The following is a 25,153-nucleotide window of genomic DNA, read 5'->3' on the forward strand; positions in this document are numbered from 1 at the left end:
ATATTCTCTCTGGTCAAATAACAGGGATTTGATAATTTAAAAAGGAGAGAGATAAGAGGAAAGACAAAAATACAAGGTTTGGACACTTAGGAGGTACACTCAGAGTAAATTAGTCAAAACAAATTAAATCCAGCACAGCACACTTTTGGGTTTGTTTGCTGTGTAAGAGTTGTAAAATATACATCCATTTATTTTCTAAAAACTATAAATATAGCAGGTAAAACAGGGAAACACTATTCTTTCATAAATTCAAAATCAGAAAGTAAGATTGCAGAAGTTCAGAAGTTGAGTGAAAAAAATAATTTTCGTTTCAAACCACTTCTGAAAGAAAGGGGCATAAAAAAAAAATCAAAATAGTACTGTTTCTTTTTTTTAAGCAAACGCAAAGGAGAGGAGTTTTCCTTTTGTGAACTTATTCTTATGAACATGAATATAGCTAAGACAATAAGGAAAATATTGTTTTTATATCTACTGTAGTCAAGGAAGCCGAACAAAACATCTCTGAAGAAACGAGAGAAACCACAGCAAATGTTGTCAGTTATAAATCTGGAGATGTCTAACCATAGCTTTACCAAACAAATGAAAAAGAACTGGTCGATGAATTATACGAAACGACACCTGCTCTCCTTTCTTGGTGAGCAGGAACCTGTATGGCAGTAAAATGCATTTTATTCCAGTCGGCCTATCCAGCACAGAACGTTCTACGGGTTACGTCACATGGGGACCGGAAGCAGTCAGGTGTAATGCCGGAAGTTTCTTTTGTTGACCATCGGATCATAGCTGTTTTTTGGTCTTGATTTGATATTAATTTCAGTGTTTACGGCTATTTTTGTATTCGATTATCGAAGTTTGTCGGTAACAAGAGGCACCACTCCTCTTGTTTGATTGAGGGGTTTCTTAGAAAAGCCCAGTCTTACTTCTGGTTCGGCCCTGGGCTGGGCTAACGTTAGCTTAGCGTTCGCTGAAGTCTAGCTAGCTAGCGTTAGCTTGTCTCAGCTATCCCTGTAGCTGGCTTCAAAAGTCAGCTATTCTGTCAGTTAACTAAGTCAAAAGAACAGTCTGTCGTAAACCATGGCAGTTGTCAACGAAAGTGCCCTGAAGAAAATGCTGAAGGTAAGCTTGCTAAATTCCTGCGCTTGCTAGGCAGCTAACAGCTAGTTAGCTAATGTTACCGAGGCTAACATGATACTAGCTAACAGTTTAAGATTTCCTGGAACGGGAGAGGGTGTTGCTGCCCCGACTGTTTTCTGACAACATGTGTCATTTTAACAGTTGATTTGTAACTCGCACATCAATATTTTGAAAACATGTTAATGCATTTGTTTTAATTCCTCGTGCAATTCTTCGTGTTACGCTTTTTCATTTGGCATGGCTAGCTAACTGTAATGCTGTGTTAGGTACAATTCTTATTTTCATTCAAACAGTCAGACATTTCGTTTCAATTTGCAAGATAACCGAGGATGTCCAAGGGCTGTTTTAGCCTCTGTCTCCTTTCCAATGATTGCTTGCTACCATAGTAAACAGTCAACCACTTCTTATCTTCTGTCAATCAACCACTTCCTATCAATTCTTAAAGGCCTTCCTCTACACATTGTTTTATAGTCGATAACAACACGTAAACAACTGAAAACCATGGGCAAAGTTGGAATTTTTATTCAGGAAACAACTGAGTTTATTGCTTGTTCTAATTTACCTACCCTTTCTGATCCTAGTGGCCAAGTGTCAGCTATTGTTTCTAACCTTCAAAGATTCTAACTTGTTATTGCCATATCTCTTGTTCTGTTGTTATTGTCCAGCAATACAAATACAGAGACCTGACTGTCCGTGAGATAACCAATGTCATCTCCCAGTACAAGGACTTGAAGCCGGTCATGGATGCCTATGGTAAAGTTATTTATGTTTATCTCTTATATTTGTCGGTCTGGTCTTGGATATACAGTATAATGTACTGTATGTTTCTATGCTGGGATATCCTTAGCTTGCCTTGCTAGTTGTTATGGGTTGTTTTTGTATTTCAGTGTTCAATGATGGCTCCACAAGAGACCTGATGAGTTTGACAGGAACAGTCCCAGTCAGCTACAGAGGTAAGGAAAGAGTGTCCAGCAAAAAACGATTAAACACGGTTCCTTCCTACGCAGATCTGGAAAGTGTATTTGATCATTTCCATGTTACAAAACTTTGGGAATTGCACAAACATTTTGGAGTACTCATGATACACATATGACAACACATTTTATGTAGGTGTAGAAGCCTCAGCTATAGAGTGACATTGCCTAGTTGACAGTCATATTACCTAGCTAGCTAGTGTCAGCATACATCATATTGAGCATCGACCAAAATCTTCAAATCCAGTTGAAATTAAGGTCTGGAAAATGTCCATAATTTGTAAATGATAAATAATTTGAAAAAGTATGTATCATTTTTTGTTTCATGGGCAATTTCTAAAGTCCCCATTAACTTCTCACCCTGCTTCACAGCTTTCATTCTGAAAAAGTCATCCATTCTTCTCCATTGTCAACAGTTAGTACAAATGTAAAGAATCCATTTTCAGTTTCAAAATACTTTTAAACTTGTGTTTTATCAGTCACATATTGTCAGGAAATGTATATCAAGAGCTTAATTAATCATTTGAAAGATCTGTCTCAATAATATGAGGTCAGAGCACAGGGTCAGCTACACAACAGTGCCCCTGAAGTTGATAGGGATTCTGTGACATGCTCAAGGACACTACAGTAGGACAGATGCTTGCCAGTATCAGGCTTGAACCTGGGTTGTCTGATGTCTCTCTCTAACCACTAGGCCACCCTGCTGCCCCCCCAAAAACAAACTGATGTGACCGATCTTAACAGAATGTGTATTTCTCCTTTAGGTAACGTCTACAACATCCCAGTGTGCCTGTGGTTGCTGGACACATACCCCTACAACCCTCCTATATGTTTCGTCAAGCCTACCAGTGCCATGATGATCAAAACTGGCAAGCACATTGACGCCAATGGCAAGATCTACCTGCCTTACCTACATGAGTGGAAACACGTGAGTGTGATGGTCTTCAATCTCTGGGGATTTGCTGACCTCTACATATTACCCCTGTGTTTTAGATTGTTTATTTAGATGTTGACAATATATGGCTTTTGTAAAACTGGATGAAGTGTAAAAAAAATTATATAGAATGCAAATAAATAATAAAGAACAACAATGTAACAGCAGTGCATAGGCCTTCCATAGAATATTTGAGCTTTTGGTGTGGTAGTGCACCATCCTACCTTGAAGATTTTGGATATGTCCAAATATGAACCCACTGGTCTGCACAAAATAGGGCAGTCATGATGGCCATAAGTTTCATTATGGCTCTAGTATTTGAACTTGTTTGGCCTGGTGATATTTTGAAATGGCTTTCTGTATCTACCAATTTTTGTTGTGTTGTATCTAACTTTCCTTTCTCCACCTGCCACCATGTGTGTTACAGCCCCAGTCAGACCTGTATGGTCTGATCCAGGTGATGATTGTGGTGTTTGGAGAGGAGCCTCCTGTGTTTTCTCGGCCCACCACACAGGCCCCCTACCAAGCCTTCCAAGCTGCTGGACCCCCTAACCGTGAGTGACACAGCTTACTGTTGTAAACAGAGTTTGATCCAGGATAATTTGGAGGTTGTCAAATTGGCCCCGTACTACTTTTCTAGGGTGGGCAAGGCCTTGTCTGAGGCTGTCAATAGAAAATCATAATCCAGAGACCGTTTGATACAATGTAATGTCTATGTCGCTAATAGAAATATATCTCTTACTGAAATTAATGAAATAAAGAATTTTCTACAGTAGGATGTGAAGTATGCTATATAGGCAGTTCAAATTCTCCTCCACACAATCGCTGTTGAAGAGTTTATGACTACTTTTTATGGCTATCCTTGAAAACCAAAGCAGAGCTGCGTTTGTTTGGCCTGTATGAATGAGGACTGGAAAACAAATTTTGCCTCTCACACAAAAGCTAACAAAATTGCAATAGGAACAGGTAGGTCACAACTCTGCAAATTAGTGTGATTTGTAAAAAAAACTTTTAAAGCTCATGTAGCTTGAAAAAGTACCATAATCCCGCTGTTTATAGAGCTTTAAATTAAAAGCTTAAATCATTTTTGAAATTGATTATTTCCCCACAGCACTTCCCTATTGAAAGTTTATTATAAGCAGGTCATGCACATACTGTATAAGTTCTCACTTGCAAAGCCATCTGGTTGTGTGCGAAAGTGAAACCATCTTTGATTCAATGATTTTCTGCTTGCACACAGTGAATACATCAGATAAATTGGTAAACTATTGCAGTTTTGCTTCTCTAAATCAAATACCAGCTTGCACGCATGACCCGTCTAAACAGTTGAAAAATTTGATTACACACCCACAGTGTGTTTTGGCTATCATCAGAGTTCCCACAGTCCTTCCACTGTTTGTGGATTTGAGAAAAATAAAATAAGGCCTTAAATGTTTTTGAAACTGAATGGATGGCCTTGAAAGCACTTGATTTAAAAAAAAAAAAAAAAAAAGTAATATAGCACCCAGACTCATCAGTATGTCTCTGGACGTCTCTTCATCTAGCACCAACGCTTCCTGAGGAAAACCCTTTGATGGACTAACCCAGCAGTTTAAAAATACATGATTACACAAGGATTTCTTACTTGACAAGATCATGAGTAAAAAAGTCTTATCCCAAAACATGCCAATTTTGAGTCCTTGAATTTCACCAAACAAAACCATCAAAGTCATTAAAAAAGTCCTTGAATTTGATGTCCAAGTGAGTGTGGGAAACCTGTATCATGTCACGAGTTAAAGGGAAGAAAAAATGTTGCCATTAAAAGATTGACTAAATGAGGAATTATCTGTATTCTTTAATAGCTTCAGTAAAGGCATAATATTGTTTCTTACTGAAAGCAATGGACCAAAGTTTCATAGACTTGGCACTTTTGCTATCGTAAATAATCAAAGCAAAATGCGGCACTCTGGAACACAGTAGTAGTGGTTTCAGTTGGTGTGCTACCTTTGGACCAAAGAGAAATGTACCTGTTGATCTTGTAGGGGGCAGCGTGGTGCAATGATGAATTTCCATGTGGACATTTCATGTTAGGGGGTTGTTAGGGCATTGGTATGGCCCAGATCAAACCCTGTGTAAAATAATGATTATTTTATTGTTTGTGCATATCATGCACTCACATATCTTAATCTACACTCAAAAAACGTTGAAAATATACTGTCTTGGAAGAAAGTTTACATTATACTGTTGATGTGTATTAGTACATATTGTGCTTCATTATCACTGTGTGCTTTAAATGATGCATTTATTTCCTTCGGCACCAGATGGTGCTCACATACCACTATAGCTCGTCGTGGGAAAACGAAAGTAAACTTGTGTATGAGAGAGAGTGAGGACACATTTTGACAAGTGTGTCTAAGTTATGATTGTCTCCCTCTCTCTGTCCCTCAGCCTCCTACATGCCTGGTATGCCTGCAGTCTCCCCCTATGGCCCAAATCCTAACCCTGGGTAAGATATTTAGAGTTCACCGCCCTCTCTTTCAGCCAACACACTGCCTCACTCATTTTTTCTCAACAAACCTGTTCTGGCTTGTTTGTCTTGGTGGTTTCGTCAGCAGCATATTACACATAGGCATATTTATTACGCATACACTATCAAGCAGGTTCAGTTAAGTGGACATTTATAGCCTAAGTTAAAAATAGATCTCTGGAATGTTTTAGAATGGAAAATATAAAGCAGTAGCTATTTGTTGATTATGTATCCATTTGCAGTGGCTATCCAGGATACCAGTACCCAGGGGGGAACTCATATCCAGCCACAGCTGGCCCTGCACACTACCCCACCCAGACCCCAGTCTCCACAGTGGGTATGTATTACAGTGTTCAGCATTCTGGGTGTTGTAGTTCTCTCTTTCATTGGGGACATTAGAAAGTATATTAAAAAGTATAAAACAATATTATAAAAAAATTTGCACTCAGCTGGTTATGAATGCTTAACAACACATACAACAAGCCCCAGACAAATCTATTCTAAGTGTTACTGTGTACACTATGGTCTCTTGTTAATCCACATGTAATACATGTATATCATATATTTCAGAGCCTGGTTTTTGTGGTAACATTCCAAACTACAACAGTTTTTATTTTTCCATGATATCAAAATGTAATATTTGACCAAAGGTTAATTCACTCCAAATAAAACAATACCTTTCCACCTATCCGTGGCCTTTAGTTAACTCTGAATTATGACCCTTGACCTTCTGACTTCGGCACTCTCACCCTCTGTGTGACTTCAACGGAGCGCTGAGCCACCAGTGAAAGGTCGTTGGTGTAACCAGAGTGGGGGGCATTAAAGGCCAAAGGATGGGATGGAACTGAAGGAACAGGAACAGTGTCTGCCAAGCCCCCACCCCCCGGACCGCACAGCGCTATATTTAGGACGGGAACAGTAACTTCTCACAAAGACAGACCTGTGGTCAGTGGACCCATCTGCTGTCCCAACATCAGCGGTTAGCTGGGGCAGTGAAAGACTGGTCAAGGATCAGTATGCAAGGGAGGTTTTATCCACCTCCTATATTTAGTAAAGGAGAAGAGATGAGTTTGCCTCTTAACTCCTCAGTGCTCAAGGCTGAATAAACTCTGACATTCACATTGCTGACTCCAGACTGCACATAGGCTGGCCTCAACTCTGTAGACATCCATCCCCCACCGCCCTACTGTCTCAGATAAGACTGAGAAAGGGGTTACACAATAGCAAGGAAACAGACTCACACATATCTAATGTAAAAATGTATACTGTACGAGTGTTATTTTCATGCAAAACTGGTAATCATTTTACCAGGCCTAACTCATAATTACTATCCCTGTCACATTAGCTCATCAAAAATTAAATTCCCCAGTTATTGTATCGCTATGTCTGATTATATACTCAAACAGAGACCGTGCACATTTTTGCCGACTCTTCTCTGTTTTTTGGCTCCTGTTGCCTTCCGTCCAAACTGTCTCATGTCATCTCCCAACTTCTCTCCTCTTGATCAGGCCCTAGCAGAGACGGCACCATCGGCGAGGACACCATCCGCGCATCTCTGATTTCGGCCGTGAGCGACAAGCTTCGCTGGAGGATGAAGGAGGAGATGGACAGGGCTCAGGCCGAGCTGGACGCCCTGAAGCGAACGGAAGAGGACCTGAAGAAAGGACATCAGAAGCTAGAGGACATGGTCTCACGACTGGACCATGAAGTGGTGAGAGATCCTTTTTCCCCATGTTGAAACTATATATTTTTTCCATTTGCATTTTCTTTATCATTTGAAGTATTGTTGTGTGTGTTTATAATCACGATGCTTCTTCCAGGCCGAGGTCGACAGGAACATCGAGCTGCTGAAGAGGAAGGACGACGAGCTGAGCGAGGCCTTGGAGAAGATGGAGAACCAGTCGGAGAACAACGACATCGATGATGTCATCGTGCCCACAGCGCCGCTGTACAAACAGATCCTGAACCTGTATGCAGAGGAGAATGCCATCGAGGACACCATCTTCTACCTTGGAGAGGCCCTGCGCAGGGGCGTCATAGACCTGGAGGTTTTCCTCAAGGTGAACACACCAACACAACCACAAGCAAATGCATAACACGCACACAGACACACACTCTTCAATGTTCCATTCCAGATTGTGTGCTGTGGTTGCCTTGTAGGGTTGTCAAAAGTATTGATACTTCGAAAAGTATCGATACTGCCCTGCTGATTTTTCCCTATCATTGGTGGGTATCTGTTGCTTCAACAAGCTAAAAGTGTTCCAATAGGCTGATGACTAGAGCAGGGTAATCTGCTGTGTAAGTGCAAAGTTTTGAATGAGTTTTATCGGGCCTACGTTATGGAGAAGCGTGCGTCTGTCTGTCTGTCCGTCCATCTGTCTCGTTTGCACCGGGATTTCCCCCTGCGTTGTCGGATATTAAGGGACTAGTTTGGGTCTCTCTGTCTGTGTTTTTTGCTTAGTTGCTTACAGTCTATGCTGCAGAGGCGAGGAGGCAATATGATGTTTCACATGCTTGTGCAGTATAAGCTCACTCCCCTCAATAAAAAAAAGAGCAAATCATGACGGCGATCGACACCTGTCAATCAAAAATGTGTTGTTTGATCTCAGACAACTTTAAAATATTGTTTTCATGTTAAAATTATATTTTTAAAAAAAAGATTGAAAATTCTTTTTTTTTTCCCCCGTGGTATCGAAAATGGTAACGCATATCGATATTTTCCTGGGTATTGTATCGAAGTTAGAAATTCTAGTATTGTGACAACCCTATTGCCTTGTAGTTGTCCTGAAGTGGTTTTATCCTTCCTGACTCTGATTCTCTTCTCCTGTCACAGCATGTACGCCTTCTGTCCAGGAAGCAGTTCCAGCTTCGTGCCCTGATGCAGAAAGCCCGCAAGACCGCCGGCCTCAGTGACCTCTACTGACCAACACCGACTACCTGGAAACATGCATATCTTACTCTCCTCTCTCCTCTCTCGTACTCTCTTCCTATCTTTCTCTCCCTCTCCCTCTCTCTCTCTCTCTCTCTCTCTTTCTTTTAATCCCTTCTTTCATATCTCTCTCCATGAATCCAGATCTCCCTCTTATCATATTTCAATCTTGCCAGCCCTGCACTCCTCCCTTTTGATTCTCAGTGAAATCCTCTTTTTGCCTGGCATTGCATTCCTTGTGAGGCAGAAGTCTGAGTAAAGAGAATCTGTCAGAAAAAATTGCAACATATGTGAAGAAATGGACTGTTTTTTTTAGCACAGTGGAATTTCAAACTGTGTAGCCACAGTTTTAGTATGGCGTCATTTGTGTTTTCGTCATACCAACTACTACTTTATTTGAAATCATTATGCAGTAACAGTCATGACCCACTTGTGAGACATGACACCATTGCTATGCCTTTACTTTTGCCAAGTCCAAAAACAAAAAAAAGTGCACCAAGTTTGTGTAAAAAGCACTGTCACCACGCTATGTACCAGGTACTGTGGTTGACACAAAACATGCTTACACTCATGCCATATTGGTAGAAGTGAGGTGTGAGTCTATGCTGTCTTTTTGTGACAATTGCGGTGCGACTGAGTCGTCATACAGAGATAGCAGTGGTGTCTACCTGTATGCACTGCACTCTGCTGTAGCCTACAGACTCTGTTGGCAATCCGTCTGTCAGGCAACGTCATTTGGCTAGTAAGCACAAATAGTCGGGGGCTAAGTTTGTAGAGAGCCCCTTAGCTCTGAGCCCCTCATAATGAAAAGGTTATGCTCTGATATAAATACCCAATAACCTTTCAGTATGGACAGGGGTTCAACCGTAGGATGGAATGCTGTATGAGGTCGGGGTCGTGTTCAGTAAGACGGATCACTTCTCATACAGAAGAGGTGATGATGAACATGGACCTGAACTGTTTGTTCAGTCTCTTGTTTGGGTCCTCTGCTGAACACAACCTTGGCTCCCGTGCCGCTGGCCCACACTTCTCTATCTTTTTCCCTTTCCTCCATATCTCTCTTGATGATGGTGTGAGTGAGTTTTTCATTGCAAGTCAGCTGCTCAGGTCTACCCTCCAGTCTGACTTCTAGGAGTTAATCAGTCAATCTTGTACAGTAGTTATGCTCTAACCCCTGTACAGTGTCTCTGTTTAAGGTGGATGACAGTCTTCACATACTTTATTCAAAAGTATAACAAAGGAAATTATATTATTTTTTCTTTTTCTTTACTTTCTCTGTATTTTTCCTTTTACTGTACACTCCCACATTCTCAGCCCTTCTGAGGTTTTGAATTTTTCAGTAAATATAAGTGAAGTTGTGAATAAGTAAGGAGGGTCATAGGGTACAACAAATAAAGAACTATTGTACTAATCAAAAAGTTAACTTATGTCAAGTTTGCAAACAGGTCTCCTTTAAATTAGCTTTTTACTAAATGCACTTTGAATTGTATGATAGTATATCTACTGTTGTTTTTTTTTCTTGTTTAGTTTCCAACCATAGACCACCTGTTCTTTTATATCTGTAGATTTATGTAAATCAGTACAATTAAAAGAAATCTGATTTGATGCTAATGACTGCTTATTTCTTAGTGATGAGTCATTTGGATGGATTAGTAGCATTCCCACCATGTGCTCATCCATACAGACACACCAAACCTCGACTTGCTTTTGTAGTTGTTTCAACTTGCATGGTGTGCCAGATGGGCAGGGTTTCCTGCATTAGGACAGTTTAGGTGCATTGGGGCAATGTGTTACTCACAAAAAATGGACTATTATTGTCTTAACTTTCTGGCACTCATTGTATTGTCGTGTCACAAAGCTCGCCTGTCTGAAACCTGAACAGACTAAAACAAAGTATTTGCAAAATGTCTTTGAACAAGCTCTAATACACACAGTGGTTAGGTTTCACTGACCATACACATGGTGATGTTTTATGAATACTGGTATTTGACAGCATTCTGATGATGTGAGGCAAGGTGTTCATGTTGGCTTTGCTTTGATCTCACATCTATAGAAGCTAGTGACCGCAATTTGACCTCCTGCATAAAAAGCTCTAATCTGCCTTGTGTGTTAACTCCTAGCTGTGCAATGAGAGCAGCTGAGTCAGCTACATTGTAAACACAAACTGACAAACACAGGAAAGGACAATGGGGAAACTTGTATCATCATCCTGGTAGATTTATTTGATGTTCGAGCAAATTAGACCCAATATCCAGCTACCGTGACAAGTACAGTGCGTCAGTAAGTCAGGTGATTGATAGGTCATGTCTAATAGTTTGACTTTTCTGATTAAATAGAACTTTTGTATAACACTTAAATAATACTACCATGCTTCTCAAAGCTTGGTGCCTTTTTTCAGAGGTGGAGAAAAGTTAATAAAAAAAAACCCTTTGAGGATATTTAAGGTGCGCAGACAAACAGAACACCATCTTCAGGATTGTCACCTTCAGTTATGATTCATAACCTGGCCTTAGGTTATGATCCCAGCTGACCCTTTCCCATTGGTTCTCTGTTATCCATTTGTTGAGTTAGATTGTGGCATTAGCACTTGTAACTACAGGGTTGTGCCAATGCACTGGTTCAACCCTTTTAATTCCTTCAGATGTATACTTTATAACTTAATGCCACTTCTATAAAACTTGCCTTCCACAGAGGTTTTTCTGTCAGTGCACTTGCAGTTAATTTTGTATACAAAAGGCTTTGATGCCAACCAACCTGTGGATGTAGGGTTGTGTTTCTCAAACGATATGGAGTAAGGTACTTTGGTGTCACAGGTTATTGGCCCAGTGATATCCTGCAGTGTTGTTATGGCTTGGGGCAAAAAGGAAGCCCTCTATAGAGAACGGAATGTCTCCATTATATTCTCCAAACAAAAAATAAACAGAGATTGCCAAGTGGAAACAACCAACGGGCAACAATCACTGAATACTTGATAAATATAAACTACATACAAGGAGTGTACAGAAGACAAGCAGCAGCAATACACAATAATATACATTAACATGTATATGCACAATTTACACCATTATGCAAAGGCATTACAATATTTTTGTATAGACAGGACAATGGACAAAAACTCCCTCCCTTCAACAGAGAAACAGACTACGGGTTTGAAGTCTGCTTCAGAGAATTCAGTCATGGAGGGAGGAAGGGGGAGGGTGGGGGCAGCGAAGGAAAATGACACCTGCGCCTGAATATCTACTGACCATCTGAAGCTAATATCTAGCTTCCATTGGTTTAGCTACAAACACCCGGTTAGGATATTCAGAGGTCTCATTCACCCGTCGCTGTGAGGGACACAGGAGGTACATGAGGAGGGGTTGAGCCACACAGAGTGTTTCACTGCGGGTCAGGGTGGGTTGGGGGATCAGAGGCAGGCTCTTCACAGGGTGAGTTCCTTCTGTACGCCCCACAGGGTCTCAGCGCTGTTCACCAGCTGCTTCTCCTCGGCGGGCTTCAGTGTCATGTGGATGACGTCTGTCAGGCCGCTGTTGCCCAGGACACAGGGGATGCTCAGGAACACCTCGTCCTTCACTCCATGCATGCCCTGAGAGACAGAAGGAGGGAAGAAGAGAGGAGGGACAGAGGGAGAAGGATTGGGTCAATGGGCGCAGCTGCAGACTGTGTGTGTGTGTATCTTCAGCTTAGCTCTGCCAAACAGTGAGGCATGTGTGGTCTCCTCACCTTGACCAGGGTGGACACAGGGTGCACCTTGTGCAGGTTTTTCAGGATGCTTTCCACCAGGTCAGCCACAGACATGCCGATGGCCCAGGAAGTGTAGCCCTTCAGCTTGATCACCTCATAGGCTCTGGGGGACAGACACAAACAGAGTAAAGGTTAGAGGTGAGAACAGCAAGAGAAAATGAAGCTGTTGGCCTGTTTGGCTATTTGGTATTGAATTAATTAACTCCTGACACCCCATGTACTCTTCATAAAGTAATTATTCCCTTCATGCAACTTCTCTCCTGAACGTTTTCATGCTGAGAAGTCAGCAGCGGTTTATTACCATGAGAGCAACACAAAGATAACTGTAACGCATCATAAACTCACAGCAGTCACTCAATCTGGATATGTACAGTTTCTCCACAATTCTTTCAAACTAACTGAGGAGAAAAACCTGAACAGATAAGATATACCTGTTTTGTATATGAAAATGTCATAAATGTCTGTCTGAGGTAAGTAAAGAAGCTCAGGTCTTGCGGGTGGAGAGAGGTGTACCCTTTGTTGTTCATTGTTTATGTACCCAAGTCCTTTTTTTCCCTTAGAAATCCTTTTGAAATTTGAGCCAGCTACAGTGCTGTGTGTAGCTGAGCTGCCTGAAGAGTAAGACTAGGCTATAGCAAATGAGCCAGGCTGGCTACTTGATAACTTAATGACATGAAATAAAGGTGGAATATCAAAGGTCACAGAAGGTCAGGCAGTGGTATCACATGACTATCAAAGGAATGATACAAATGCCAATACAAAATCCAACAACAGGAATAACCTGCTGATCTGGCGTCATTGGTCAGGGAACATGGCTAAGTTGTAATTATCTCATAACTTCAAAGACAAACTTGCCTTCGATCAGGACTTAACAATCGCAGACATTTTATACATGCCACTCCTGGTCTATAAAAGAGATCATGAGCACTACTGAACACACAGAGTTACATAACTTCTATACCATTGTGTTAGTAGCCCGCTGGTTGCCAGGCTCCAGTAAGCTTGAACACAGTGGGGCACGGTATACATGTCACTGCTTGCCTTTTGGCTTACGGCCCTGGTCAAAATTCCTCACCAGCTCTGCTCAACTCCATTGGATTCAATTGTGCCTGTAGGGATTTTTGGCTGTGGCTGTAGGTCATTAAACTGTAAAGATTTGTTTGAATAAAATATCTTCTTTATGGTTCCCAGCTGGACAGATGGTCTGAATGCACATGGCTGATTGATTTGCAGATCAGATGGTTGTTGGGTGGAACAGTGAACAGTGTGGTTTGCAGTTTATTTATTGTCAGACTTGGCTTAAGGTTCTTGCAAGAGGAATTTTTACTTGGTCGATTCCGGAGAGGTATTTAAGTTGTCGGTGGCTCGCTGGACAATAAATTCTGCGAGAACAAAAGTGTGTGGGGGGGTCAACTCACCCCTCAACCACCTTCTTATGGACGTCCTTCCAGTTCTCACTGTCGCCCTCACCGCCCATCTGTGGGTTCAGGCCCTGAAGGGGAACGCCAGCAACGTTCACACCGCTCCACACGGGCACTGAGAGAGGGAGAGAGAACAGTGATGATAACACCGAAACAAACTGACCGTCACACTGCCGACAGCGCCATGCATAATACAGTACGACACACAGGTAGACCTCAGGACTGACACGGATTTTATTTTTAGTCTGTGCTGCATACCACTGGAGTCTCCGTGCTCTCCGATGATCCAGCCGTGGCAGCTGGAAGGGTGGAGGTGCAGCTTCTCTCCCATGAGGTGGCGGAAACGGGCCGAGTCCAGGTTGGTGCCGGAGCCGATGACGCGGTGACGGGGGAAACCGCTCAGCTTCCAGGCAACGTAGGTCAGGATGTCCACTGGGAGGGTGAAGAAGGAGTAGGGATAAGCATTGAAAATGGTTTGATCAGCCGTGGATCTATGCTGAGCTACAGGCAAAGCAAACCGTTGTCCTATACCTGCATAAACACTTACAAAATGTATATTCCAGATTCACTTTTTCAAACTACATCACACCTTCTCTCCTCATCTCTTTCTCTCATGCTCTCTGTCTAACCTGGGTTGGAGACAACCAGTATGATGCAGTTGGGGCTGTACTTGACGATGTTGGGGATGACGAACTTGAAGATGTTGACGTTGCGCTGCACCAGGTTGAGGCGGCTCTCTCCCTCCTGCTGGCGGGCCCCAGCGGTGACCACCACCACCTTGGAGTTGGCTGTCACACTGTAGTCTGGCAAGTGGACGATACGGGACATGCTCCGTTAAAGCAACAGACTCAGAGATTCCCATTATCGCAGTAAAGGGAGTATCATATCAGAATGAAAATTAATTTGTGATATACTGTAGTTATTCCTAATTGTAATATTTGGTGGGTATTCTCACCCTTGTCGGCCACAATCTTGTGTGTCTTGAGGAAGAGGGATCCATGTTGCAGGTCCATGGCCTCACCCTTCAGCTTGTCCTCCATCACATCAACCAGGGCCAGCTCGTCACACAGGTCCTGATTAACAAATACATATATACAGTCATCCTGAGCACTCACCATATACAGTATATATCTTACAGTACGTCTACAAGTTAGATTAATTCACACTGAGGATTATTGAAAGCGACTAACCTGTTAATCTCTTTCAGTGAATAACAGATATAAAGAAAAAGAACAACGCACCAACACCCTCAGGCTCTCTCTACTCAGCAAACCACAGCAGTGTTAATACTAAGACCTGTGACCTGGTTTCTCTGTGATTGTTGTTCCTCGACTGGCAAAGAGACAGCCAAACTGTTATGAATGGGCCAGGACAGTGCCAGGGGAATGCTACTGGAGTCAGTGTTCCTTCTAAGCCGGTTCAGTTCCGTGCCATGGAGAGGTACGCAGGTATTCATTCCACCCAAACAATAGAGAAGCTGATTTCACTTCTTAGTACGCCTTCAACCAGAGAAGGAGGAAGAACTACTAATCAGTGAAATCAGCTGCTGTAGCAAATTTGCAATTGCAACTGTTGCGGTTGCAATGAAAACCAGCAGACTCTTCCATGGCACAGGACTGGACACCACTGGCTTAGGGGAAACATTGACTGGAATGGCACAGGAAACCTTGCCCACATTCTTCTTTTATCAACCATAAGTAGTAATTTCCCCCACTCGAACTGAAGCCTATGTGACTGCAGCCCGTGGAGGTTTGGCCTTGGTGCTATTCAAAATGCTAGAGGTGATGCTCTGGATTTGCTTAGTCCATTCATGGATGTCGGACTTCCTTCTTCTCAAGAATTTACCTAACATCCCTTATCCCCAGCCATAATTTCCCTTTTGTTCCCTGTATTAAGTTACTTACTCTCTATTATCACCCATTTTACCCGTTAAGCTATTATCCAACCTACCTTCAATCCAATCTTCTTTCCGCCCCTTTCATCCCTCTTAGTCTTATCTTTACTGACATACAAGAAACCACACTGATCACTATGATGCCATCATTCTTCTCTTTTTTTCTCCCTTCCACCCCTTCCCATCCTTCTTTGTGTCTCACCTTGAGCAGGACGCTGATGGCGGAGGCCATGCCCACCATGCCGATGCCCACCACTGTCACCTTGTTGGTGCAGCCAACAGGCTCCTCCTTCATCACATGGCTGATCAGCTTCTCCTTGGTGGACATCTGAAGAAGAGAAGGAGAGGCATGAGAGGAGAGCGGGTGAGAGAGAAGGATATGCGAGTGACATGGAGGAAAAGTAGAGAAAGTCAAGGGAGAAAGAGTGAGGAGAGAGAGGGAAAATGGAGGATGAGATAAGAAAGGGGGTAGGAAAAGGGAAAAGGGTCAGCACTACAGCTTTTTGTGACATTTGACAATATTCAAGAAAAAAAATCTTTAACCTAACAACAAATAAAATTTCAGGCCTTTTCCAAAACTTTCCTCCCTTTTATCATAACTTCTCCAGGCCTGGAAAATACTATTTTAAAATCCCATGACTTTTCCAGGTTTTCTAGCAGTGTGGAAACCCTGTATCTACCAAGAGGGTTTACACAAAGTTCAAGTTTCACATTCATATACGTAGCATCCTTGTCATGTAGACTTCCATAAATGGTTTACAGACAGGAGGCTGGCCTTAACTCTCCAGCCTGACTTGCAACCCTTATCACTTCCTTCGCAGCACCCCTGGGTCTCCATGGCAACCACTGCCTGGCCAAGCACTGCAGCCTGTTGCCGTGCAGCAAAGACCATCCCTAGATGGCGTCACACGGTACTATTTATATTTCCTGGTTGAGCAGACATGGCTGAATGCTCATGGGCTCGCTTACATCACCGCCATGACTAGGCTGGTACTGCTGTGCGATGTGGACACAAGCACGTAGTGGAGGAGCTGGCGGGATTAATACACTATAATACCCTGCTATTTAAGACCACTTCTGCACGATGACTTGGCACACAATAGTGGGATATGTGAAGTGGGGCAGTGTACACACCCAATATCCAGTTATCCAATTATCCCTCCCTGAGAAGAGGATCTGCAAGCTTACTACATACCAGATCTGACCCCTAGGTGAGCTGCGTACAAAAGAGCCCATTGTTAACATACAGTAGAGGATTACTGTACAGGTTCAATAATGTGGTTGGCTCCTTCCTCTGCTGTGGAAATGTGTCATACAAACCAGCCTCTAAATGATTTCCTATGCAGCGTGTCTGCGTGAGGATTACAAGCAGGATTATTAGTAGCTGAAAGAACTTAATGCTGTTACAGAGAGAGGGGGAGATGGGCGTTTTGTGACAAGCTGTGGATTACGTGAATTTCTGGGACCTATAAGTGCCTGTTACCAATACATGTACAACTGGGCAAACTAAAAAGTTCCATGTGTGAACCTTTGCACGACGGAGTGATCATATCTCCCAGCACACTATGACATTTACTTTCCTGAAAACCAGCAGCTCAGTGAGGGCTCACTGACTCATGATGGGGTGTCAAGTATCATGGCTGAGTTTCAGTATCAGTCTTTCATAACTCTGTAGCAGGCGACTATGAATGAATCCTCTTTCTGAATCTGCACTACTCCAAAGGCAGACAGAGACACACAGATATTTGATAACTGGACTTAAGACTATGCAGCTTTATAAAGTGGCCAGCTACAGTATTAGTCCAAACTCTTATTTGCCGTTGAAATGCCACCTGCCAGAGGAATTTTACCAACAGGAAAAACTGGACTGTCTCAACACGCATTTTCATGGGAATTTGGCAGACTGTCAGTACTAGTCTTACAGATAGTCATCCACATTCAGTGTTTCAAATATGAGAATAGTCAGATTTATCAGAGAACATAAGGGCTCTAAGATCCATAGCCAAGTATTATGTTAGATCAATAATTTGATTAACTTGTCTAGCTCCATTGTCCATCTATCGTACATCTGTTATTACATCAGGTAGGCATTTCTCTTACACCGCTCCCACCAAGCGCTGCTTCCTGATAGTGTAGCATTTGAACTACAGCTACCAAGATGCATTGCAGTTCCCAGTGGTTGACAGGGTTAACCAACTGATGGCAAAGGCTGCGGTCTGTCTGGATGACGGTCACGTATGATCAGTGGCGTGAATGTGAAACATGAAAGACTTGTGTAACATGAAAGACTAACAAAACCCTTCTGATGCAGGAGAAATATATTCACCTTATAATCGGAAAAGGATTGTATATTACAGTAGCCTACTAATTACAGTAGACTTATAGTAAGCGTTGTTATTTTAATCATATTGGGATATTTGTGCTATGTAGGCTGTTAAATACTATGTATGTACAATTGTCCCAGTGTGAATGAAATAAAACAGAGGCGTACTGATTCGCGGTAAGAAATTTTCATAGGTCTGGATGGCCATATCAGAAAATTAATAAATATCGACAGCTTGTCTTTATAGCCTAGCACTTTAAACCCATTCACCATGAACACTGCTGCAACAAGTAGGCTAGGAAACTTGGGCCTACATCCTGTTGCCTTACTCAAATATTTCGCCAAAAACATCCTTGATTACACAATTCAAATGCAATACGTGTATGAAGAGTAATCTGTCAAAAAGCGAAGTTCAATCGAAAGGGTTTCTCGCCCAGTTCCAGCTCTAACCCATCCATCACTTCCATTCGACAGTATCGATTATAGCGACACGCCCCTCTCCACATCTCCGCATCCAGCACGTGCGGAGAACTTGACGCACCGTCAAGTTGGTCAAGAGCCACATTTATTATTTTCATCAGTTTATACTACAAAGTACTCAGAATGTGAATGAGTACTAGTTGTACAAAGTAACTTTTCACGAACAGTCTATTTTTTACAGACGGTAATAATGTCATATTAAAACAAGCTATCTTACCTTGAGGCGTTAGTTACAGTGATGTAGAAACACACGTTGAAATGTGGATTGTGTCACCGACTGGGCTCCGAGTGCCTGGGTGCAGCTTTTCCGCAGCAGTGGTGCGGAGGTGGGGGTGTATCCCGGTATTTAAAGAGAGGGACAGACTCGACAGACGCTACGTGCTTACATACGAGTGAGGGGGGGCGGGAGGTTCTCCGGCGGCGGCTCGTGTTATATGTCACGTCCATACCGAGGGGACGTCATCGCCGTGGCCAGGATGCGGCAGTGAGGCTGTGCGCATCCTGTGTGGTTTACACTATTGCACAGAACCTCCTTGGTATAGCCTAGGTGTATTTGAACTTATGAAACGGTGGTTCCGATGTTCTGATTGGCTGTGTCACGGAAGCGTTGTAAAACACACGTGTCCGCGGAATATATAATTAAATAGCCTATTAAATTAACGGAAAACCGCATACTTAGCCTATGTGTCGCTTAGCAACCATGATGTTTAGGCTAGCTACTGTTAAAGATATGGGTGAAAAAGACAGCCTATAGATATAGGCGATACGATGTTCTCAATATTAGTAGCCTTCCACTCATTGCAACCAATAATTTAGGCTATAATTTAAGGACACTTTGTATCATTTACTGTGGCCTATGTTCTTTATGACTACTAATTTCAGGGAGGTGACATATAGTGTAGTAGGCCAATGCGTAATGGGGATTGCCCCAGATGTTCCGTTTTGAGTCAGTGGAGAGTAGGCATTTTACCTACAGCTTTACAGCCGATGTGTCATGGAGATGAATGAAATGAATATAGTAGCTCAAGCTGTTTAGTCCAACAGTAACACACGTTTTTTCACCCTGTGTTTTCACATGGCTCTTGATAGAAGACAGACCAATGTATTGTATGAAATGTAGCCGAGACACTGAAAGGAAATGTACACTCAGGAAGAGGATGGGAAACTTGTGTCGTCATTCTACTGAACCAACAGCATCTCAGCGGCTCCCTCTCCTGTCTGGTTTTAATTACTGCAGTCGAGCCCCCCAGCCTATAACACCAATCCTAACCTGGAACCACAATAAGCCTTTTGTCTGTCATTCCTCCTGAAGGCTTTCACTGACAAGTTTTTTTTCAGGAGCTGATTTGACTGACAAAGACAAAGCAGAAGTATTCATAGTCATTCAACATCAGCCACAGTTAGATTCAACCTTTGGGCCAGTATTGGGACCGGTCCTTTGGAAAGGCACCACTGTTCTCTGACTATTCAATTCCAGATACAGGCTACCATTTACATCTGGGGCATTGCTGGGGCATTGTTCTGTGAAGTCCAGTGTTCAGAGATATTTGAAGACTTCCACTCATATCCAAAAAAATGTCACCTATTCTTACAAAATGATTGAGAACACAAAATTAGAACAAAGTTTAGTAGGCTACTTTTTAAAGGATGATAACATTTTTACAAACTGGATCCTCTGTATTTAAAAATAATAATAATAATAATGAACCTCAGGTAATGATTTACTTTTCTTATAGATTTATGGAATAGAATTCTTCTTATTAATAAAAAAAAACAGAAGAAGCAACACAAGATTGACAAATGCACAAAATAAAAAAACAAAATAAAAGTAAGTCTATCAAAATATAAAATCCAGCTCCCTTATCAATTCAGATCTATAAGGTTAACTGTAAACCTTTGTAATTACCATATTGGCAACAGGTATGAAGTGTAAAGTAACATTGTCTTGCATTTAATGGCATATTGTTAAAAGGAACAACTCACTATGCTTGTATAATAATATGCTGAAACACTGCCATAATGTATACTCATAATGTTCCAGTTGTAAATCCTTTGAGGAGCAAATCTGAGCAGGTTATTGCATCCATTATGCAAAAAGATGTGCTCTGTCTGGAGAGAACAACCACAGGTGTGGAGGAGAAGAGCCTTCGGTTTCATCAGCGTTTCTGTTTCTGTATTTCAAATTTAGCTCTGAAACAGATTATACAAATTATTTGCTCTACACTCAACCAAATCCTCGCTAATCTCATATATAATAATGATAATAATGATGATAATAATAAGGGATTTTGTATCCTACTCCTATTGTCTTTCCTTTTCATCGCTTTTATGTATTTTACTAATCCTAGTTTTTGCCTTTTTGTAAAGCTTTTTGCTTTTGGATTGTGTATATATATACAGTACATATATATATATATTTAGGCTACGTATATATAAATATGGTTTATTTTTAATACACAATAATAATGTGAATAAATGAATGAATATTTATTTGTCCGTTAGGAAATTTGTTCTGTACAATCATCAGTGGCAAACGACAAACAAAAAGAAAAGAAACATCATCACAAGACAAACAGGACATCACATTAATGTCATAACAGGACACAAAACATACATGATTGGAAATGGGGGGGAAATGGGGAACAGTGGGGAACAGTGATCAGAGTCCGTTGTTAATTAGTCCTATGGATGTGGGGATGAATGTTTTATTTGTTCTTGTTGTCCTGTGGAGTGGGGTCCGAAACCTGCGTCCTGATGGGAGTAGTTCATATTGGCTGTTGAGTGGATGAGTAGTGTCTTCTATGATCCGGTTTGCCTTGTGTATTGCACGTGATTTGAACAGTGATGTAATGTCCCGGCATTTGATTCTGCAGATTTTGCTTGAGATATTAATGATTTTTGTTATCTTGTTTTTATTGACAAGTGTTAAGGAACTGAACCAGGCGAGGAATCCAAAGGTGAGAATGTTTTCCATGAAGGTTTGGTAAAAGAGGCGTAATGTGGAACTGTTGACATTGAATTTGTGTAGTTTTCGTAGAAGGTGTAGTCTTTGTTGTCCTCTGCTGTATATGGTCTGTGTGTTAATATTCCAGGTGAGCTTTGAGTCGATGATGGTTCCAAGGTAACGGTAGCTGTCAACGGTGTGGATGTCGTGGTTGTCAATTTGGACTGGTCCTGAAGTCAGTGATACTTCATTGATCACTATAAGGAACAGATTGCAGCCACAGAACAGCGTCCCTGGTGTTTTTCAGTTTTCAGTGGCTTACTCAAGGACACTTCAGCAGGGCGGACGCTTGATGACATGAGGGTTTGAACCCGGTCCTCTGGTTGAAGTCTCCCTAGTCACTACACCACTCTGCTGCCCCATTATTAGTATTTCTATCAGGAGAGACTAATAGAAGGATGAATGACAAGCTTTATTGCATGATTAAATTTATAGAAGAGTGTAGAATCTGCAGAAAAAAAACATCTTTGGCAATTAGACCCTATCAGCACTATCAACCCCATTAAGCCCATTAAGGCAGCATATGATCGATTTCCCCCAATGGAGTCTAGATGCTGGTGGTGGTGAGAGGACTGTACAGATGGACTTCATCCTGCAGGGGACTGATGGAAAGATGAACGTCAATCCTGGAGTGGGAATCTCCCTCTTGAGAGCTGAATGGCCTCAACACAGGAGGTGGCCCGGTGGAGGTGGGGTGCATGAATGCACTGTATGAATGACAAACAACAAACAGTTTTAAATTCTGGTGGCAGCATGGTGATTGGTTGCCGGAATGTGTGGTGAGATCTTATTGGCTAAATAGAGGAAGCAGGAAATGACAGCGTGGGGAAAAAATGACAGTGTGGGAAAATCCACTTTTTCTGAAACTTGAGAGTGTGCGTAAGAAAAGCAAGCTTCCTGATTGAACTTTCAGGAAGCTTCATTAATATTGGTATTACTATTAGTATAAAACCTACCTATGTATGTAACCTGTGGAACTTATCAAATGATAATGGATAATTAAGTCTGTAGTTTTCTTGCAGTTTGTATCAAACTTTGTAAAAAGTTTTTTAGATTTAAGTGTTTTTAAAGCAGGCCACATCAAATAGGCACATTTTGGGTTGAGGCCTCTTCTGTACAAACTCAAGTGTCCTTATTGGACACTCCCTCTCTGCCAGTCTGGGACTACGATTGGCCTGAAGCCACATGACCATATACCCAACCCATCTCTGTAGGTACCCCATTGGCTGATATTTGTGTGAATGTATATGATTGGTTGTCTTTTATTTTTTTTTTACCTTTTTGAATTTTTTCTGCTACCCTATTTAAATGTTGTTTGTAATGTGTTTCATTATGACCCTGATGAAGGCCACAAGCCGAAACGCGTTGGTCTAACAATAAAGTTGTTCTATATACTACAAGTGTTGCTGGAGTTTTGACCTTTTTAGACCTTTTTCCCTTCTCCATGCACCTTGGAAGTAGGTGAAGTTGTGCCAGAAACCCCTACTCTGCTTCAACAGTTTGTATCAAACTCACAGGTGTGTTCAGGCGGTTTATAAATCAGCTTCTTTTCTACATTTGCTCAGCTTTATCCACACCACTCTGGCAAACCTACACCGTTGGCAATTGATAACAGGCCCTAAATTGTGACATCTTATTCAAACTCAAATTTAAATTGTGTTGTTATTGATACTTCATTGTCATTGTCCCATGTAAATTCATGTAAGCTACTGTGTGGCCATTTGCAAGTATAGCCTACATTGAATAGTGTGTTGCCTGCCTTAAATAAAAAATGTGTCTGGATGGCAGTGCACTCTGCTTCTACATGCACAATGCCTTTGCTGACAGGACATGAGTTGAATACTCTTAATGTAAACATAGCCAAACATAATTTATTATATAATATTGCTAAACTATTTGGTAATTTGATTATGATGCTAATATTCATGAACCTTCATACTGCCGACTCCGCTGTATTATTCTGTGATGATTCCACATCCTGTTGAAATTGCCACCTGTGCTTTGTAGTCCCCTTTCATACAAATTTGCATGGTACCTTACAAATCACCAGTAATACATTGAGCAATTCCTAGTACCGTTTGCCTAACCTGTCTGATGGGGTTAGCAGTTGACTGTGTGGGTGCTGGCAGCCTGCAGAACATGCTTGACCTGGGAACCTGGGGTGATAATTTGAGCATACATGCATGCTTTAATCATAATGCCAACACAGAAGAAATACAGTATAGTAAAATTCATATAGAGTAAAATTATATTATTATCATATTGATTGGATTATTAGAAACCCAGCATAATCTCTCTGAGCTCTCATTGTTTCATCTAAGAGAGTTACTTTGAAAAGATCTAGGTTCATTTTAAGAAACTAGTTTTGTGAATTGGTGTTTAGTCAGACACTGAACTGGATGGGATTGGATGTTTAAATTAGCTGTTATTCAGCTCTCAAGTCTCCTGCAGTAATCTCACTAATCAGACATGAGATCCATGCCTTGGAACAAGGGTGGCTTATTATGCCAAATTATGTAACACCTCATATTCCAAATACAAGATGTGACTCAGTGACTCCTACTGAAATAGGCCTAGAGTGAAGGGTGATTGAAAACTAAATGTTGGCAATAGTTCAGTAACTGACTGTAAGAGGGCTACACGGCCCATTACTAAGTCTATAGTCTGTGCAACCAAAATAAAAGAATATGAAGCATTCAGTTGCCAGTTTTTCTTTAAATTATTCCTCATGTATATTTGTTGTCCTGCAGAGCAAAATATAGCTGCAGTTTCAGCCTTTGTGTATGACAGCTTCCTTCTGGTATCCCTAATCCTTGTCAAGCCATTGTGCTGTTTTGCTCTCATACTTCAGTTCTGCCGTAACGCTGCCATGTAGTGTTAGCAGCTCTGCTGTTGGCCAAAATACCTGTAAAAACAAAGACATAAAATCATACAATCAGACATAACATTTTTTAATCATGATTTCACTCCTCCCACCCCCCATTTATTTTGTTTCCAGCAATTCATTTCTGACTGACTGACTGACTGACTGACTGACTGACTGACTGACTACCCATTATTATTTGAAAGTTGCGCGAGAAGTGGTGTCCAGACCTACACAGTTATGGTGGTATACGTGATATTGCGTTGTTTGCACTAAATTGTACAAAGTGCCACTTATATAGTATATCACTAAATGCAGAGGACAGTACAGAACACGTGTTATACTAGGGTGCGAAAGTCAAGAGGAGGCGAGACATCAATGGCCCGGCTTGCACTAGGTCAATCTAGTCTCATTCTTTTATAGGATTACTACTGATTGAGATTAAGTAGTAATAGGAGTAATAACAACAGGCTAATATTATGTTAAACAACAACAAGTGAAGCCTTCCAGCAGAGAACACAGAGATCAAAGCCTTTGTGATGCCGTTAGAGTTCTAAAGTCAGACAGCAAGACACACGTTTGTCCTCAGTGCGGAGTCGACTGTCAGCAAATACAGTTTAATTCACTAATTGTTTCTACTAATTTACCAACGTTGTCCTCTTCAGTGGTGATATATCATCAACTACTGTGTCGTTTCAGACATGAAGAAAAAGGATAAAAGAAAAAAGGAGGTAAGACTGAGTGATAATCTTGACCAGGAGACACTTTTTGGCCGGATATTTTATCCAGATCTGTGTGTAGCTAGTTTTTCGTTTTGTTTAAAGTTTCAACAAATACGATTAAATCCAGTGTTACAAAGGAGATGAAGTTTCAAACAAAATAAGTTCATCTGTGACTTATTTAAAATATTTTCCTTTTTAGAAAGAAATGCAGGACTCCTTTGTACAGGC

The 25,153-nt window shown here is 41.5% G+C and overlaps 2 protein-coding genes across 2 annotated transcripts; one reads left to right on the forward strand and one right to left on the reverse strand.

Annotated features, from left to right (window-relative positions):
- The first annotated feature begins 739 nt into the window (after positions 1–739).
- LOC139908446 (tumor susceptibility gene 101 protein) lies at positions 740–10,079 on the forward strand. Its single transcript, XM_071895145.2, has 10 exons — positions 740–1,113; positions 1,797–1,884; positions 2,019–2,084; positions 2,870–3,033; positions 3,467–3,593; positions 5,467–5,524; positions 5,788–5,882; positions 7,054–7,256; positions 7,366–7,605; positions 8,379–10,079. Exons 1-10 carry the CDS (start codon positions 1,072–1,074, stop codon positions 8,466–8,468), a joined length of 1,173 nt encoding a protein of 390 aa, XP_071751246.1. The 5' UTR covers positions 740–1,071; the 3' UTR covers positions 8,469–10,079.
- A 587-nt stretch (positions 10,080–10,666) lies between these two features.
- Positions 10,667–18,681, reverse strand: ldha (lactate dehydrogenase A4). The gene is made up of 8 exons (XM_071895092.2): positions 18,554–18,681; positions 15,736–15,861; positions 14,595–14,712; positions 14,269–14,442; positions 13,898–14,071; positions 13,637–13,754; positions 12,198–12,321; positions 10,667–12,060 (listed from the first exon to the last, which is right to left on the reverse strand). Exons 2-8 carry the CDS (start codon positions 15,859–15,861, stop codon positions 11,896–11,898), a joined length of 999 nt encoding a protein of 332 aa, XP_071751193.1. The 5' UTR covers positions 18,554–18,681; the 3' UTR covers positions 10,667–11,895.
- Between the last annotated feature and the right edge of the window lie 6,472 nt (positions 18,682–25,153).

Source organism: Centroberyx gerrardi, chromosome 4 (assembly GCF_048128805.1).
Source record: "Centroberyx gerrardi isolate f3 chromosome 4, fCenGer3.hap1.cur.20231027, whole genome shotgun sequence".
NCBI lineage: Eukaryota > Metazoa > Chordata > Actinopteri > Beryciformes > Berycidae > Centroberyx > Centroberyx gerrardi.